Source organism: Alligator mississippiensis, chromosome 12 (genome assembly GCF_030867095.1).
Source record: "Alligator mississippiensis isolate rAllMis1 chromosome 12, rAllMis1, whole genome shotgun sequence".
Taxonomy (NCBI): Eukaryota; Metazoa; Chordata; order Crocodylia; family Alligatoridae; genus Alligator; species Alligator mississippiensis.
The window spans coordinates 39,164,977-39,180,712 of NC_081835.1; the positions used below are offsets into that span (position 1 = coordinate 39,164,977).

Genomic DNA, 15,736 nt, shown 5'->3' on the forward strand with positions numbered 1-15,736 from the left:
AGTGCCACATGTGGCACAGGCCAGAACTGCTGGGATGGTGCCAGATGCACACTGGCTGGACTGCACCACACAGTGCCCTTTCTGGCCATACCAGGATCTGCGCCACATGTAGCATTGGTTCAGACTGGCTAGAGAGGTGGACTGGATCAAGTATGCTGGGAGAGGGAAAGGGGCAGGGGAGAGGTTCCACTGGCTGGATCTGACCTGCAGACTGGCCCCACATCACATCTGGCCCAAGAGGCTGGATGAGTTTGACACCCCTAGTTTAATTAGTGTTAAAGCAAAATAAAAGCCTATATACCACCTCTGTCCACTCTGCTTTATAGCTGCTGCTACAATTACAAATATATCTTACAGTTCAAGAGTGGAAGCATTTACCATGAAGTTTTCAGTCTGAGAAAAAGAAATGCAATGTTCTTTTTAATTTAAACGTAGAATTTAAAACATGCAAAGTATTATAGACAGATTTATATTAGAAGTTAGACGTCTCACCACATGTGATGATCTTTTCCATATTCTTTGGATGAGTCCAAGAGAGAAGTAGGTGCCTAGGGAGAGGAACAAGAATGTCAGGGAGATATTATTACTCATACTTAAAGGACAGAGGTGTTAAACTTCACTGAATATAAATGACTCAATCAGTGCTTAATTCTTGAAGTGTTTACAGTCTGGTCATGAAAATAAGTTGTTGAACCTCAAAAGGTCTGGTTGTTGTGATTGGTATTACTCATTTTCATTTAAAGGACCTTATCTGAGGAAATTAAAATCTTTTATCAACATTACTTCAGCCAAAACACCCTATCTAGTAGACAAGGACACAACTAGGGGTGCACCAATAGAGATTTTTAAGGTCAATACAGATAGCCAATATTTAAGGAGACATATCAGCCAATACTGATCCAATATCTGATACAACTGCAATGAGGTGGTAAGTCCATTGTTGTGGAAGGAGAGAAGGGAGGGAAGAGGCATTGGGGGTGAGGGCAGATCAACACCCCCCGCAGTGAAGGAGGGGGTAGGTGCAGGGGTGTGGGACAGAGGCGCAGTTCATGGGGTGGGGGCAGCTTCCACCTCTGCTTGCACCCGGAGAGGGCGAGGGCGGAGGGGCCTGTGCCCCTGGATCTGTGTGGCATAGGGCAGGTTGCAGCTGTGGGGTGAAGCCAGAACTGGAGCTGCATGGGGCTTTTCTTGCTGGGGGCTGAGCTTAGAGCGGGCTCTGGTGGTGCTGGGAGAAGGCTGCAGCCACCCCAAATTTTGGCGCAGCTCCGCTCCTAGCCTTACAGCACTGCCTAGCACAGCCGCGGCTGAACACCTCACCTACACCCACGCGCTGGGAAAAGCCGGGGCTGCGCCAGGCAATGGGCGCCGATGCGGGGCTGGGAACAGAGCTGCACCTAAATTTGGGGTGACTGCAGCCTCTTCTCAGTGCCCCATTGGGCTGATATCCGATATAGACAATTTTCTTTATATCAGTACTGAGCCGATATCAGAGAGATGTATTGGTGCACCTCTAGACATCCTTCCCTCATCCCCCACCCCCAGCAACTATATAATTATGTATGTATACATGTGTGAAAACTAGTTTGAGATCTTGTGATGAAGAATATTAAATGGTGCAAAGTTTTTCTGCAGATAGCACACAGCTAACTGAGATACAGAACTAAAGTAACTTCCTGAAAACCACCTTGACCCAACTCTGCCACTGCAAGCAACCAGACAAATGGGACAGAAACCCCAACTCTCCAACCTTAGCAACCAGGCTGACATTAGACGGTGATGGGATACTAAGATTGGGTCAATCTTAATATCCACATGCAGCACGGGTCTCAGACTGGCTGTAGCAGTCACCAGATCAGGCATTCTAGGAGCTGGGGAGAGGGAGGAGGGGAGATCCACGTGCCAGATCCAACCCATGGACTGGCCCCATGCAAGGGGCAGTATTGGGAGCCAAATGGTAGGGCTCTGTGGGCTGCATGTTTGAGTTAAACCTTCAGTGATGGAATTATTAGGGTTAAAGAATAGAGGATGGAGGGTTTTGCTGTAAGAAATGTAAAGTTTTATGTAAGGCTTAGACTGAAGTGTAAGGTTTAGCCTTAGACTGAAACATTTAATTGAAATACTGTAATGAAAGCTCAAGACATACTGATTCTCTGTAAAGCCATATGTTGACTCTCTCAGACATATTAGATGTACCAGCCCCTCTAAAGCTATGCGGGAGAAGAGAAGATTGACAGTAAGAGTTTTTGTGACTGAGAGCTGTCAGTTACTATAAATTAGGTCCTTTGCTCAGTCTGCTAGTCCCCAAAATTTTGAGTTTGCCATTAGCTCTTGGATATTTTTCTCAAAAAGTTGAGAATTCTGACTTTGCATCCAATTTATTAAAAATGTTCAAAATAAAAACTGACTATTGTAACTGTAACCTCTTAATTTACAAGCACTTATAGGTTAACTGTTCTGTAAGAAATCATTTTACATTAGAAAACCTTTGCTATGAATTACTACAAGAAGATTCTGAAAAAGAACAATAACTTAACGGCAATATGTTTTTAACAAAACATACATACCTGACTTCTAAATCTAGAGTCTGGTATTTCAAAGCATCTCTGGGGAACTGTATGTTCTGGTGGAGTCAAACTACTGGACTGCAACAAGCTGCTGGCTAGGGCTGTTTCTCTGAAAGTTATTTCTAGAACAAATGCAAATAACTCTTAAAAATGTTGAAAAAACCAAAGCATAGCAGCTAACTTATACAAATTTAATTGAAGTATTTCAACAAGACTTTACTTCAAATAATGAATACAAGAGTGTGGCTTCACCTAACAGGCTGTGCAGACAACAGGAAATGTAGTTACATGATGAATTAAGTCTAATTATAGATGCATCAGCACCTGCATTAAGCATTGTACCAAGAACAGGAATAAAATCCCATTGCTAATATTTGAATTTAGCCAAAATATTTGGCATAATAATTCTGCAGATGACTAGAGAATATTTTAAAATAAGTACTGGTTGGCAAAGACAGCATTTGAAAATGCAAGTATTCTCACAGCTGTTCTTCAAGAATCAGTAACTTCAAATGCAACAATGCTTGGTTAAAAAAATGGCTCATATCACAGAATCATAGAGAAGCAGGGCTGGAAGGGACCTCGAGAGGTCTAGTCTGACACCCTACCCGAGGCAGGATCATTCCTATCCAAACCATCCTATACAAATCCACAATCTAACTTCTTTGTGAAAGTACCATCAACTGTGAACAACACAAGACCTAACACCCTAACCTGCCAAAGTAAAGCAGAGGGAACACTGCAGCCAACAACCTGCTCGTGTAAAAGGTTGTTAATACACACTCAAACTGAGGGCCTCAGCCCTACTATACAGGAAGGCAAAAACCCCTACAGTCCATACCAATCTAACCATGGGGTAAAATTCCTTCCTGACCCCAAATATAGTGATCAGTCTGATCCTGAGCAGAGAGGCAAGGCCCTCTAGCCAGAAACCTCTAGCTGTCTCAGCAGGAACACTGGTACACCATAGTCGAAATACTACACCATAGTACATCCCCAGCCTTGGCTGCTTCTGGGGAAGTTTAAAAAAAAACCAACCCTGATATACGTAACAGAAAGTAGGGGGAGAGGCACAGAATTCCATCCGAGCCTCATGTGGCAACCAGAATAGCCCATAAGTATGGGAAACACCCAGAGTACAATGTAGGCATAGCTACTCCTAGATCATCCCCAACCAGTGGTTGTCCAAACCCTTGGATGGAGATTCCATAAATTCTCTAGGCTGTCTATTCCACTTCCTTACTGCTTTAACAGTGAAGAAGCTTTTCATCTTTAATAATACATTCCCCCTGCTTAGAATAACTGTTTTGAGTTCCACAAGGATGCAGGGGCTATTAAGTAAGTGAATCTATACTACTCACTATGACAACTGTTACAGATCAGCAATTGATTTACTTTAATTAATGATTAAAGGTGAGTTTTCTTGGACCAGTCATCCAGAATTACAATATCAATTTAAACTGACAAGCTTGCACACAAGAAAATTTGTGAATACAATTTTCTAGGCTTTCAAACTTTATCAAGTAATAACAAAGCTTCATTTACAACTACGATTTCTTTTTTAAAAGACAACATTTATTCCTATGGCAGAAAATGTCAGCAAAAAAAACAGATTAAATCAGGGGTCAGCAACCAATAGCCCACAGGTCATATCTGGCCTGCGAAGCTATTTGAGCCAGCTCAAGGACATGGGCTTTTGGTGGCAGGCACATATTTTGTGCTGCCATGGGGAGAAGCAGAAGCACCCAGGTCCTAGTGTATACCTTTCTCTGACCTGAGCTCTGTCACTCCAGTCTACAGCCAGAAAAGGTTGCTGACTGCTGGGCTACATCATCATATATTACATACCCACTCTTACAAACACTTACACACAAATACACACACAAATATATTTACTCCCTTCCTGTGAGAAATTTACCAGTGACATTTAATTTGATTAATACAGCGTTTTTCAACCTTTTTTTAACAAGTGTACCCCTTCTGTCTCAAAGTTTCAGCTCATGGACCCCTTTATATTTTTTTTTCTCGTTTTTAATGTTACCATTAAAAGGAGGGAGGAAAGGGACTGGGGGGCAGATCAAGGCCCCAACAGTGAGGGAGAGAGTGGGGCTGGGACAGGGCAGGCACTGCACAGCCGAGGTGGGACACAGGACAGAGCTGCAAGAAACTCATCTGGAGGGCACAGGAGGGGGGCAGCTCCTGCTGCTGCATGCACCCCGGGAGGGCATGAGGGAGCATCTGCCCCCAGATCTGTGCACAGGGCAGGGCAGGCTGCCGCTGCTGGCTAGGGCTGAGGCAGCACTGGGCTCTTCCCAGCATGGGGCTGGGCCAGGCTGCACTCAGGGCAGGCGGCAGTGCTGGAAGAGGGGCTACGAGGGAGGCAGGGCTTCAGCCACCGCAAAATTTGTAGGCCCCCTGTAGCCTCCCTCCCAGTGCTGCTGCCACCCACCCCTAGCACAGCCCGAACCCCAACCCCCTGCTGGGAAGAGCCCGGCGGCACCCCAGCCCCAGCCCACCCTTGCCCCATGTGCAGATCCGGGGCACACGCCCCCCCCCCATGCCCTCCTGGGGTGTTATGCAGTGGCGGGATCCCCCCCTGCTCCCCCACCCTCCAGGACAAGGTGAGGCTCTGTCCCACTCCCCGCCCTGGCTGTACAGTGCCAGTGCCTGCCCCTGCCCCAGCCCCACTTCCACCCTCACTGCTGGGGCCTCGATCTGTGTCCCCCCCATGCCCCTTCCCTCACAATAGACTAACCAGTCGGACCTGGCTGCTCTCCATGCTGCCAGGCTGCACTCCTGGCTGCCTGTGCCCTGCACTGCAGCTGCATGCATGCACAGGGCATTTATCGGCAACATTATTGGCCACATCAGCCAAAAAAAGCTGATTGCTGATACAGTCAATTTTCCTTATATCGGTGCCGATCTGATATGGAACTGATGTATCGGTGCACATCTATGTAAAACAGTAATTTTTTCTCATTCGTTCTGCCTGTCCCAATGACCTTTTTTTGACAACCACTGGATTAATAATATATCACTGAAATAAATGTGCTGGAAAACTGCAGAGAAAACAAAAACAGCACACTAGGAAATGTAATTTTTGGTAGTTTCAGGTCCCACTGTGAAATTGATACCTAGCTGACATATATCAAAATTTCTAACAAGACTTCTCAAAATTAGGATACTCAAACTGCCTTGTACTATTTTTGATATTTTTTTTCCATTTTTGCCTCTCCTAATTTGTTATTTAAAAAAGTAAGACCTAGAGTAAACAAAATTTAAGCCTTTTGATACTTTTAACAAATTTCTACGAACTGAGGACCTGAAAAAATGCATCCTAGTTTTTTCGCTGCACAAGTTCACTTACTTCTAATCTAAATATTTATTGCAGCAGGATGAAACTTTCTGGCAGGTATGCCACAAATAAAGCCTTGTGCCCTCTCCCAGTGTCACTCCAATACCTTTCTCCTACCCAATCTGCTGCTCTGCTTTCTGCTCCCTGCCCAATCTGCTGCATGCCACATACAGAAGTTGCCCAGGCCACTTGAAGCACAAGTGCTGCAGGCTGGCCACCCTAACTGTACAGTACCAGAAAGAGAGCAAATGTTAACCAAAAATTTTAAATAAAATGTTGTAGTTCTTTTTAACTTATTCATGTACCTTCCCTTTACTCCAACACAAGAAGTCCTAGCATAAAACTGCAGGCTGTTATTTTATAAGACTACATCCCCAAATATATGATCTAAAATGGTGATTTAATGCTTGCAAAAACTATTACAGAATCCAGCTACCTAACAACAAATTGTGCACCTATTATAGAAAAAAATACAGCACTTCATACACAGGTGACAGAAGAGATCTCCTAAAAAGAAGTAAAAAGATCAGATGAAATACATTAAAAGGTAAATTGAACAAATATGCGTTCTGAAATATCCTGTTGGTCTTTAGCATTATTCTATGAGATGAGTCAGACTCTTCCTAAAACTTCAAGAAATGATAGTAATAGGGGTGCACCGCTAGAGATTTTTTGGGCTGATGCCTTTTTTTTTTTTTTTTAGTGAGCCATATCGGCAGATACCGATCCAACTCCAATATGCAGCCGGGCAGCTTGGAGACCAGTGTCCAGCTGGTAAATCTTTTGTGGGGGAAGGGGCACGGGGGAGTAGCATCGAGGCCCCTGCAATGAGGGAGGGAATGGGGCTGGGGCTGAGGCAGGCACTGCACAGCCAGGGCGGGACACAAGATGGAGCCGCAAGAGGCTCATCCAGGGGGGCACAGGGCTCCTGCTGCTGTGTGCACCCCTGGAGGGCATGTTCCCCCGGATCTACACGGTGCAAGGGAGAGCTGCTGCTGGGCGCTGGGGCCAGGGCTGCGCCAAGCTCTTCCCGGCGTTGGGGTTGGGCCAGGGCTGTGCTCAGGGCGGGTAGTGGTGGTGGTGCTGGGAGGGGGGCTGCAGCCACCCCAAAATTCTCCATAGCCTCCCCCAACCCTCCCTCCCAGTGCTATGGCTGCATGCCCCAAGCACCACCCCCAGCGGTAGCCTGCCCTTACCCGACACAGATCCAGGGGCACATGCCCCCCATGCCCTCCTGGGGTGCATGCAACAGCAGGAGCTGCCCCCTGCACACACCCCAGACGAGCCACTGGTAGCTCTGTCCCAGCCCAGCTCCGCCCTGCCAGTACTTGCCCCAGCCCCACTCCCTCCCTCATCACTGGGGCCCCAATCTGTGCCCTGCCACATCACACCCCTTCCCTCACCAGATTTATCAGCTACACCCTGCTACTCTCTACCATGCTGGGTTTCTGGCTGCCTGCATGCTGCACGTATGCACGAGGGCATTTATAGGCCGCATCAGCCAAAAAAGCCAATTGCCAATAATGTTGATTTTCTTTATATTGGTACCAATCCGACATGGGGCCAATGTATTGGCACACCTCTAGATAATTACCATCTTGTTCTCTCTCAGATGAGGAAAGCATAAACTGTAGACATTTCCACCTCTTCCATCATCATTCTAATATTTACAGGAAGGTAAAATTGCTTACGGTTCAACTCTTAAAATTTACACACACCATTGTTTTTAATACTCTTATGCAATTAAAAGTGGTCTTTTCTGATACTATTTGTATGCATTTTCATTTTAAAATAGTTTGAGCTCTTAACTATAGAAGCCAAAATGGCCCAACTATGTTCATTTATCCATAAGTCATGCCTTAGCACTCCCTTAAGTAAGGAACAAAGTGTATAACCATATAATTGGCTATATATTAATGGCTTCTGCAAAAATACAAAAAAGCAGATTTTTAATACTATATACAGTGGTTTTTTAAAGCATATGCTAAAAAATATTTAGGTAAGGTCAGAAAGGTTGCAGCATGATAAACAATCACTGGATTAATCAGTCGATACTGATAATACTGACGTTTTCCTTTGCTCATGTCCTTTTTTGATTACTGTATTTACCCAAATCCAAGGTGACTTCAAACTTAATAACCCCCACCCAAAAATAGATTCTATACATGGGAAATTGTAAGTGTTATAAATTTTCCAGGTATAGAAAATAATTATTGGATGGTCATCTTAAATTTGTCCCCCCCACCACTGTGGCAAGGAAAGCAGTGGCAGGGGGACAAGTGGTGGTGGGAGCAGGGGCAGGTAGCTTGAACCTGGCCCTCCCTCTCCCCACCCCCACTAGCTCCCCTGCTGCCATGTGTCAACCTGCTAGGTGTCTCAATGCCGCTCCCCCACTGTCTGTGATGATTGGATTTATAATGCCTTTTCTAACTGCAGGTACTGTATTTTTACTTGATACTCAGTTCTAAGACAAGGCTTTGTTTTCCTCATGTTGAATGGGGGGAGAGGAGGAAACTTGTCTTGGAATTGAGTAAATAAAGCACTTCCTTTTCAGTTGCCTGATTTAATTTGCTGAATAAACAATATGAGTCCTGCTACACCTAAAACTACCTTTTAATATTTTAACATTAAACAGAGAAAAGCATATTTCCATATAAATAAAGTTGCCAAATAAGGCATTTCCTTGAACTGGGATAAGTACAAGGCACAGACCTTCATCAATGATCCATACAGATCAGATATGGTAGAACCCCCCCCCCCCGCTTCCCCCACTATATTGTGCGCTTAGCATACAGTTGTGGTGAACTGCTGGTGGAAGTTTGCTAATTTAGATATAGTTTAGCTGTCTGAGACAAACTTTTCTGCTTTAGCTGATGCTGAGAAGCCCCCACATACACACTTCATATATATTACAGCAGCCTAGAAAAGCAGATTCAAAAGGCCCAGCCCAGCAGCATGATACATACATGATTACCTTGGCTGGAGTTGACAGGATGAGGCAGAGAAGGAGAGGAAGGATGAACAGTAAAAGAAGTACAGTTTGTTTTGGAGCTGGCAGCAATGTGCCTGTGGTCCTCACTGATCTAATAAAGAAAGTATGTAGTGGTTAAGAAAAAGAGGCACTACAACTACTGAAAACAAACATACAGAGCATGTATCAGATCCTGAATGAAAAGAGGACAACAAAAATCACACAATTTGTTTTACTGTGAAAAAAAATCAATTTAGTTCACATCCTTAGAATCTATACTTTAATTAAGATAGGGAAAACCTATAAAGGATGCATTCTGCAAAATGCCTTTTTAATTATACTGATCAGGTATTGCATCCAAATTAAGAAAACCGAATAAACACAAATTCTCTATATTGCAGTACAGTACCAGTCCTGCTGATTTTTTAAATGCCAAATCAGGACAGTCCAGTTATAAATTGGTCCCAAAGAACATACTTCTAACTGCAAACCTGAAATACCAGTGAGTAGCAGTCAGGCTTGTAACATTCACTTTTGCCATTCTTTTATTTTTCCCCACCTGTGCCATCAGGAAAAGATTCTGGGTAAATTAATACTATATAGCCTACATTTCAAATGGAAGCATAGCTGGGCTAGTCCACAGCTGCAGTACTCCATCAAAATTGGTCACTCTGTATATTCTACTTATTCTTTTTGCTCCATGTTCCTTAGGCCACCACAGAAAGTAAGGCCAAGTTACTGCACTTTAACTGAAGAGGGGAAAAAAATGCAATGCTACATTTAAGATGCACCATCCAGAAAAGAAGCAAGCAAAGAAAGAATTATAAATAAGCCAAATAGGTTCAAGAGTAGTAAGACATGGACTGCACAAGCCTTTTTCAAGAACTATATTATCCATTACAAGTATCATGAAAGTACATTTTACTTGCCTCTCCTCTTCCCTATTAAAAACTCACCTTTTTGTCAGAATTGTTCAGTTTGTATTTGGCCTCCTTTGCTTTTTGTATAGCTTTCAGCACCTCTACAGTATCAAGTTCTTTTTCTGTGGTAATAACATTATCCAAACAGACCTGAAGAAAATTCACAAAAAGACAGGCCTCAATAATACCAAAAGTGATACACTCTTTATGGAAATGATTATCTATACTAACACAAACATTTTATATAATCCAGCACCTCATAGAAAAGAAGGGTTGGAAGGGACCTTCAGAGGTCATCTAGTCCAACCTGGCCCTCAGAGGCAGGATCATCCCTATTCAAACCTATACAAATTCACTGTCTAACCCAGAAGTGTTCAATCTCCTGGCCCCACGGGCCAGATGAGTGATGCAGGGCCAGTCCACAGGCCAGACTGGGTCCCACGCTGCCCTGCATGTCTGATCTAGCACACAGCACCCTACTATCTGGCCCACAGAGCTCCCCATGGGTCTGGACATTTTGCAGCAGGGAGTGGTCCCACCACTTCCCTATCATCACATTTACAGATCCATAGGGAGCCCCACAGGCCAGATAGCACGCCCCTGTGTGTTAGACTGGGCACATAGGGCAGGGGTCAAGTATCCCTCATTTAACCTATTTACAAAACTACAACCACAAAGCATAAGCCCTAACCTGCAATCAGTAAAGCAGAAGGACAACAGTGACCATCATTCTGCTTCTGTAAGGGTTGTTAAAATACACTCAAAAGATCTAAGAAAGGACCACAACCCCCAGTTACAGAGGCTGGCAAAAACCCCAGTCTGTACCAATCTAACAATAGAGTAAAATTCCTTCCTGAATTCAAATGTGGTGATTGATCTGACCCTGAGTAGAAAGGCAAGACCCTCTAAGCAGGAACTTTTAGGTTCAAGTCCCTGCAGGAGCAATGGCACGCCCCAGTTGAAATCCTCAGCCTTGGCTGCAGCCAACACCCAATGCTTCCAAGTAGGATGAACCACCACTCCCTGTGCCCACTGGACCCCACGACACACGTAACAACAGGAGGAGAAAAAAAATTCCTTCACAGCTTCATACAGTCACCAGCAAAGCCCAGAAGCATGGAAAAAAACCCATAGCAGAGCACAGGCATACTACTGCTAGATCATCCCTGACCACTACTTATCCAACCTCTTCCCAAATACCTCCAGTGATGGAGAATCCACAACTTCCCTAGGCAGTCTAGTCCACTGCCTTGCCAATCTAACAGTGAAGAAGTTTTTCCTGGTATCTAATCTAAACCTACTTTGCTGAAAGTTCAAGCCACTGGTCTGCGTTCTGCTCTCTGCAGCAAAGAGAGCAAAGGTGTTCTCCCTCTTCTTTATGGCAGTCCTTCAACTATCTGAATAGTGATAAATCAATAATAAATCACATCTTTAGCACTACTCCACAAAAATCAAGTTTTGGGAATTTAGGATGCAGTGGTCTAAAGATGAGTCAATGCAAATTCAAAAAAAAGAAGAAAAACTTTACCACCTTTTTAGTGTGCCAAGCTTAAATGTGATCTTCCTCTGCCCAATGAAGCCATTAAATGTTCTTTCCATCACTGTAGTGGTAAAGAGAAAGTCTCCAATACACACTAAATGTTAAAGGGATTTTTGTAAAGCGAACAAAGCTTGCATTAGAAAAACTACTCGTTTCCTCCACAGATTTTAGGAAAAAGGGAAAAAAGAAAACAGTTCAAATAAAAGCTCAACATGGCTTACCTCTGAGGCTCTGTCCCCAAACTGAGCTAGTACTTTGGTCCTGTAATCAGGAATGATGCTCAAAGGATTGTTGGATAATACCACCTTCTCTAGGCATGGAAGGCTTCCTATATTCCTTATTTCATCAATCTGAAAATGTACGCATATACATACAAGTGTCAAATCAGAAGTCTTTGAAAGCAATTGTATACATTGTATATAGACTGAAGTATTTCTTGTAAAAACTACATTAATGATAAAAGTAGAAAAGCCTGTTATGTGTATTGTCATTTATTTCATATTCCATTGAAGACAACAGCTCATAACTAAAAACTCAAGTTCTTAAAATGAAACTAATTGCAACAATGAAGCTAAGCAGGTACCTGTTCTATTTTGTTGTTACTAAGATCCAAGTTGACGAGAGAGTATAGTTTGTTAAGACCACATAGACTTTCCAGGAGGTTTCCTGCTAAATTCAAAGTTTTGATGTTTCCAAGTTTTATATGAACACCTTCTAATGATATAAGCTTGTTGTAGGACAGGTCCAGATGAACAAGGTTGTAGAGATGCTACAAAGGAAAATAATAGCAACATGATATTCCAGTTAAGTAAGATTAAAATACGCCTTGCATAAATCTTGGCCAAGAGCCTTAGCATAGTGTTTTATACTGCACTGTAGCCAGTACTCTTAAAACACGTCAAGGAATTAGTTATCCTTAGAGGGCTAAGTGGAAAAGAAGAAATCATTCTGGTTCAGTTTTAAAGACCCATAACTGTATAGCTTCTAGCTGGCAGCAAAAGGCACAGCAGTGAAGTACTATAAAACCCATATTTAAAAAAGTGATCATAAATAAAACAAAAACAACTTTGAAGTACTTTATGTTATGCTGGTACCCTCCAGCAGAGCACAATAGGAAGGTGGTTATCCCATCAGCATTTCACTTCCCACCCTCTAAAGTCCAGAAATGGCTCCCTCTGTGACATGCACCTAGTTCTATTGTCTTGGGATCAGACTCTGCCCTGCAGCTTTCACTTAGCAAGCTGACTTCACCATTTTAGAGCTAGACATGCCATGACCATCATTTTCTGGACAGCCACTGTTGGTTTCTCAAGTGCTACCCAGGCCTTGCAGAAGGCATGCAAGACATAGGCTGAAGCAAACTGTGTCAGCTACTGCTGGTAGCAGCCAGGTGCACTGCCCCAGATGCCTTTCTTTCATGCTCTGAGGTACCTCAAAGCAGATTTCTGTTTCAACACCTGCCTAGATAGTAGCTGAACAGCTCCTTCCTGACAGTTTCCAGTGCAGGGGTTGGTTCATAAATCGTGGCAGGAGCAGGTAGGCAAGATCTCCAAGCAGCAGTTTCAGGGACAGCCACCCCTTCCGGTCCTGTACTGGGAGCACTACGAGTAAACGCTTCCAACATCATGAGGGAAACTTGGAGATCCCAGACCTTGCCAAACCATCTTGTAATCATGTGGGTGAGCGGGCCACTGTGGTCTATGACGCCATGCAGTCCCACAGAGAAGAAGCCAAAGCAGTTGATGTCCTCTGAGCCATAGTGCATCAGGTACAAGGTAAGAACATGCATGCCCAACAGCCCCAATGAGCTCGGAATTTCATTTTGGCAAAATGCTGCTTTGACCTCCTGGGGGTTGGTGAAGCAGAGATACCAGCACCTTGTGGATGATGTGTGGTATACCTCCCAGATAGCTGATCTGGCTGTAGATTCACCCATGCCTAACAGGTTTGCAACATACAAGATGCTTTTGGGGCTTGACAATTTTCAGATAGCAATTGCCACACACTTTGATGATCATGGACCCTTTCATGTTAGTAGACTGGCCCTGGAGTGACATAGCCAGGTCAGCCGAGATCTCCGGAAAGGTGATCAAGGTCATGGTGGGAGCTTGTCTCCCATTGTCCTGAAGAACACAGGATAGGAAACAAATGGGGAAGCAGCACTGGACCCCAGGGATAAAGATGGTCTGGGAAGAGCCAATAGAGTCTCCGACCTTTTGGAGAGAGTCCCAGCAGCATCAAGGGAGCAGAAGCCAAACCCAATGCTGCTCAAGCCACACTTCAAGAGCACGTGCTGGGTTCATGTGAGTGGGCATCCGGCCACTTCTGGTATAACCAGAAGCCCCACGCCGGCCCCAACAGAAAGCCAGCACGCCAGGGAAAGCTGGCAGCCAGCTGAGAGCCAGCATGCTGGAAAAAGCTGGCACACTGGGGAGAGCCAGCATCTAGCCAAGAGCCAGAAGGCCAGGAAAGCTGGCATGCCAGGGAAAGCCGGCACCTTGCTAAAGATAGCTGGCTTGGAGGCAAAGATTGGCCGAGTTTAAAGAGCCAGCCACAGAGGGAGAGCCGAAGGAAACTTTCAGAAGTCTGGACATTCAAAGGAGGATCTAGCAATGGGGGCACAGGAATGAGATCCCCAGACAGAGACAAGCAGATGGCAGAGGTACAAGAATGGCGAAAGAATCTCAAGTTCCTGAGTGAGGGTGCCCAAAAGGTAAAAACAGAAGGGCAATGCACGGGTGTGGAGACAGAAAAGTGTCATTGGTCATCAGTGAACCCCAATTGGCTGGGAGAGAGACTTTCACACCTGTAAGTGTTCTATGCTACTCGGGTGTAGTATACAGTCATCCTAAAATTCTGCAGCAGCTTGTTATTCCAAGACCTCAGGTCTATACATTCCCACCAGCTGGCACTTGCAGTCTAGCAGCTGGCAATGAACAGTCGGCAGATGGCTCTTTTATAGCCTTACTTCTTCCTTCTCTAGCATGTAGCTTTCAAAAGCACAAAGTACATATGGTAAAGTGTCTTTTAGTGCCAAGATCAGGGCGGGCGATTATTTTGGCTGGAGGGGTGAGCTGTCGAGGGCCGCATGGGTAGCCCCACCCCTTGACAACTGCCCTGCCCCCTGATCGCTATATTGGGACTGGAAGTCCTACCCTCCTAGCTTCTGACCCCCTAACTGGAAGTCCCTCCCCTTGCCCCCCAGAAATCCTCCTTTTGGAAAGGCGGGTTGCCATCTTAGAACCAGAAAAAAAACAAATCATACACTAAAAGTCAAACACCTACTAAAACATATTGTAATTTTAGTACAAAAAATAGTTGTCATGATTTGTGTCTATGTGCTGCATTTAAAGGATTGTATAATGTTATGCATAAACAACTCAAAAATAAAGTCTTGCTCTTAGATTGTGTGGGAGGGATGTGGGGGTGAGTGTATGGTGGGATGTATGGGGGGTTGTGAGGGGGAGTGACTCTGTGTGCAGGTGACATAGGGTATGTTGGAGTGTGTGTATGTTGGTGGGGGTTGTGGGGGCAGGGTGTGGGGTGTGGTGATGCCCCCACTCCAGGAAGTCCCCACTGCTGGCAGCACCAGCAGGCAGTGGGCCTCAGGGAGCTCATGCCAGATGTATGGCAGGGTGAGGCTCTGGACAGCGCTGCACGTGGGGGGAGGAGCACAGCCTGCCTGGCCACCTCTATCATGGGGACTCCACTCCATGCACCTGTAGCTCCCACACTTGCATGGGGGAAGCTCCGCGTTGGACTCCATGGGGAAGCCGGTGGTGGGATTCCCTCCACCCTTGGTCCATGAACCTGCGCGGCATGGGGCGGGGAAGGCAGCCAGCTTCAGTGTGTGGCTTCCCCCACTGCGAGTGCAGGAACTTCAGGCATGCCAGTACAGACATGGAAGCTGGGAACCACAGGGGCTGGGCTGGCTTCTGCCATGTTCTGTGGTCCCAGCATTGCAGCCAGGAATCAAGCAGCATGGCATGGAGCCAGTCAGCCCAGCCAGGCACCTCCTGGCTGCCTGATGTTCCTGGCTGCAATGCTGGAACCACAGAACTTGGCAGGAGACAGCTGGCCTCTGCGGTTCCCAGCTGGCTCCTGCTGCCACCAGCTCTGATCCCTGGGGACCCGCACTCCCATCATGTGCCACCTCCTCCCCTCCATCCCCATGCCTGCTGCCACTGCCTTTTCCCTGACGCTGTCCTTCCATCCCTACCCACTGCCAACACTGCCCCCGGCTTGCTGCTCCCCACCCACAGCTCCAGCACCATGTGGTTCAGCTGCAGGGCCAGGACTGCACAGCACAGCAGGAGCCAGCCCAGCCCAACTGGCACCATGCAGTTGCCATCTGAGTACCACCTAGTGCTGGCTGAGCACGACTGA

The 15,736-nt window shown here is 45.5% G+C and overlaps 1 protein-coding gene across 5 annotated transcripts in view; it reads right to left on the bottom strand.

The window, feature by feature from the left end:
- Positions 1-15,736, bottom strand: part of NISCH (nischarin) — an 82,985-nt gene that overhangs the window by 20,083 nt on the left and 47,166 nt on the right. For 4 of the 5 annotated variants that reach the window (XR_002090996.2, XM_014604992.3, XM_059716090.1 and 1 more), the window contains exons 10-15: positions 11,934-12,119; positions 11,572-11,700; positions 9,847-9,960; positions 8,894-9,002; positions 2,565-2,686; positions 493-548 (exon numbers count right to left, since the gene is read on the bottom strand). Coding sequence is in view for 4 of the 5 variants with exons in the window: in XM_014604992.3 (XP_014460478.1) it covers positions 493-548; positions 2,565-2,686; positions 8,894-9,002; positions 9,847-9,960; positions 11,572-11,700; positions 11,934-12,119 (716 nt within the window). In the remaining variant the exon portion in view is untranslated. Of the gene's footprint in view, positions 1-492; positions 549-2,564; positions 2,687-8,885; positions 9,003-9,846; positions 9,961-11,571; positions 11,701-11,933; positions 12,120-15,736 lie in introns of those variants that run through there. The other variant, XM_019490011.2, reaches the window with a different exon arrangement.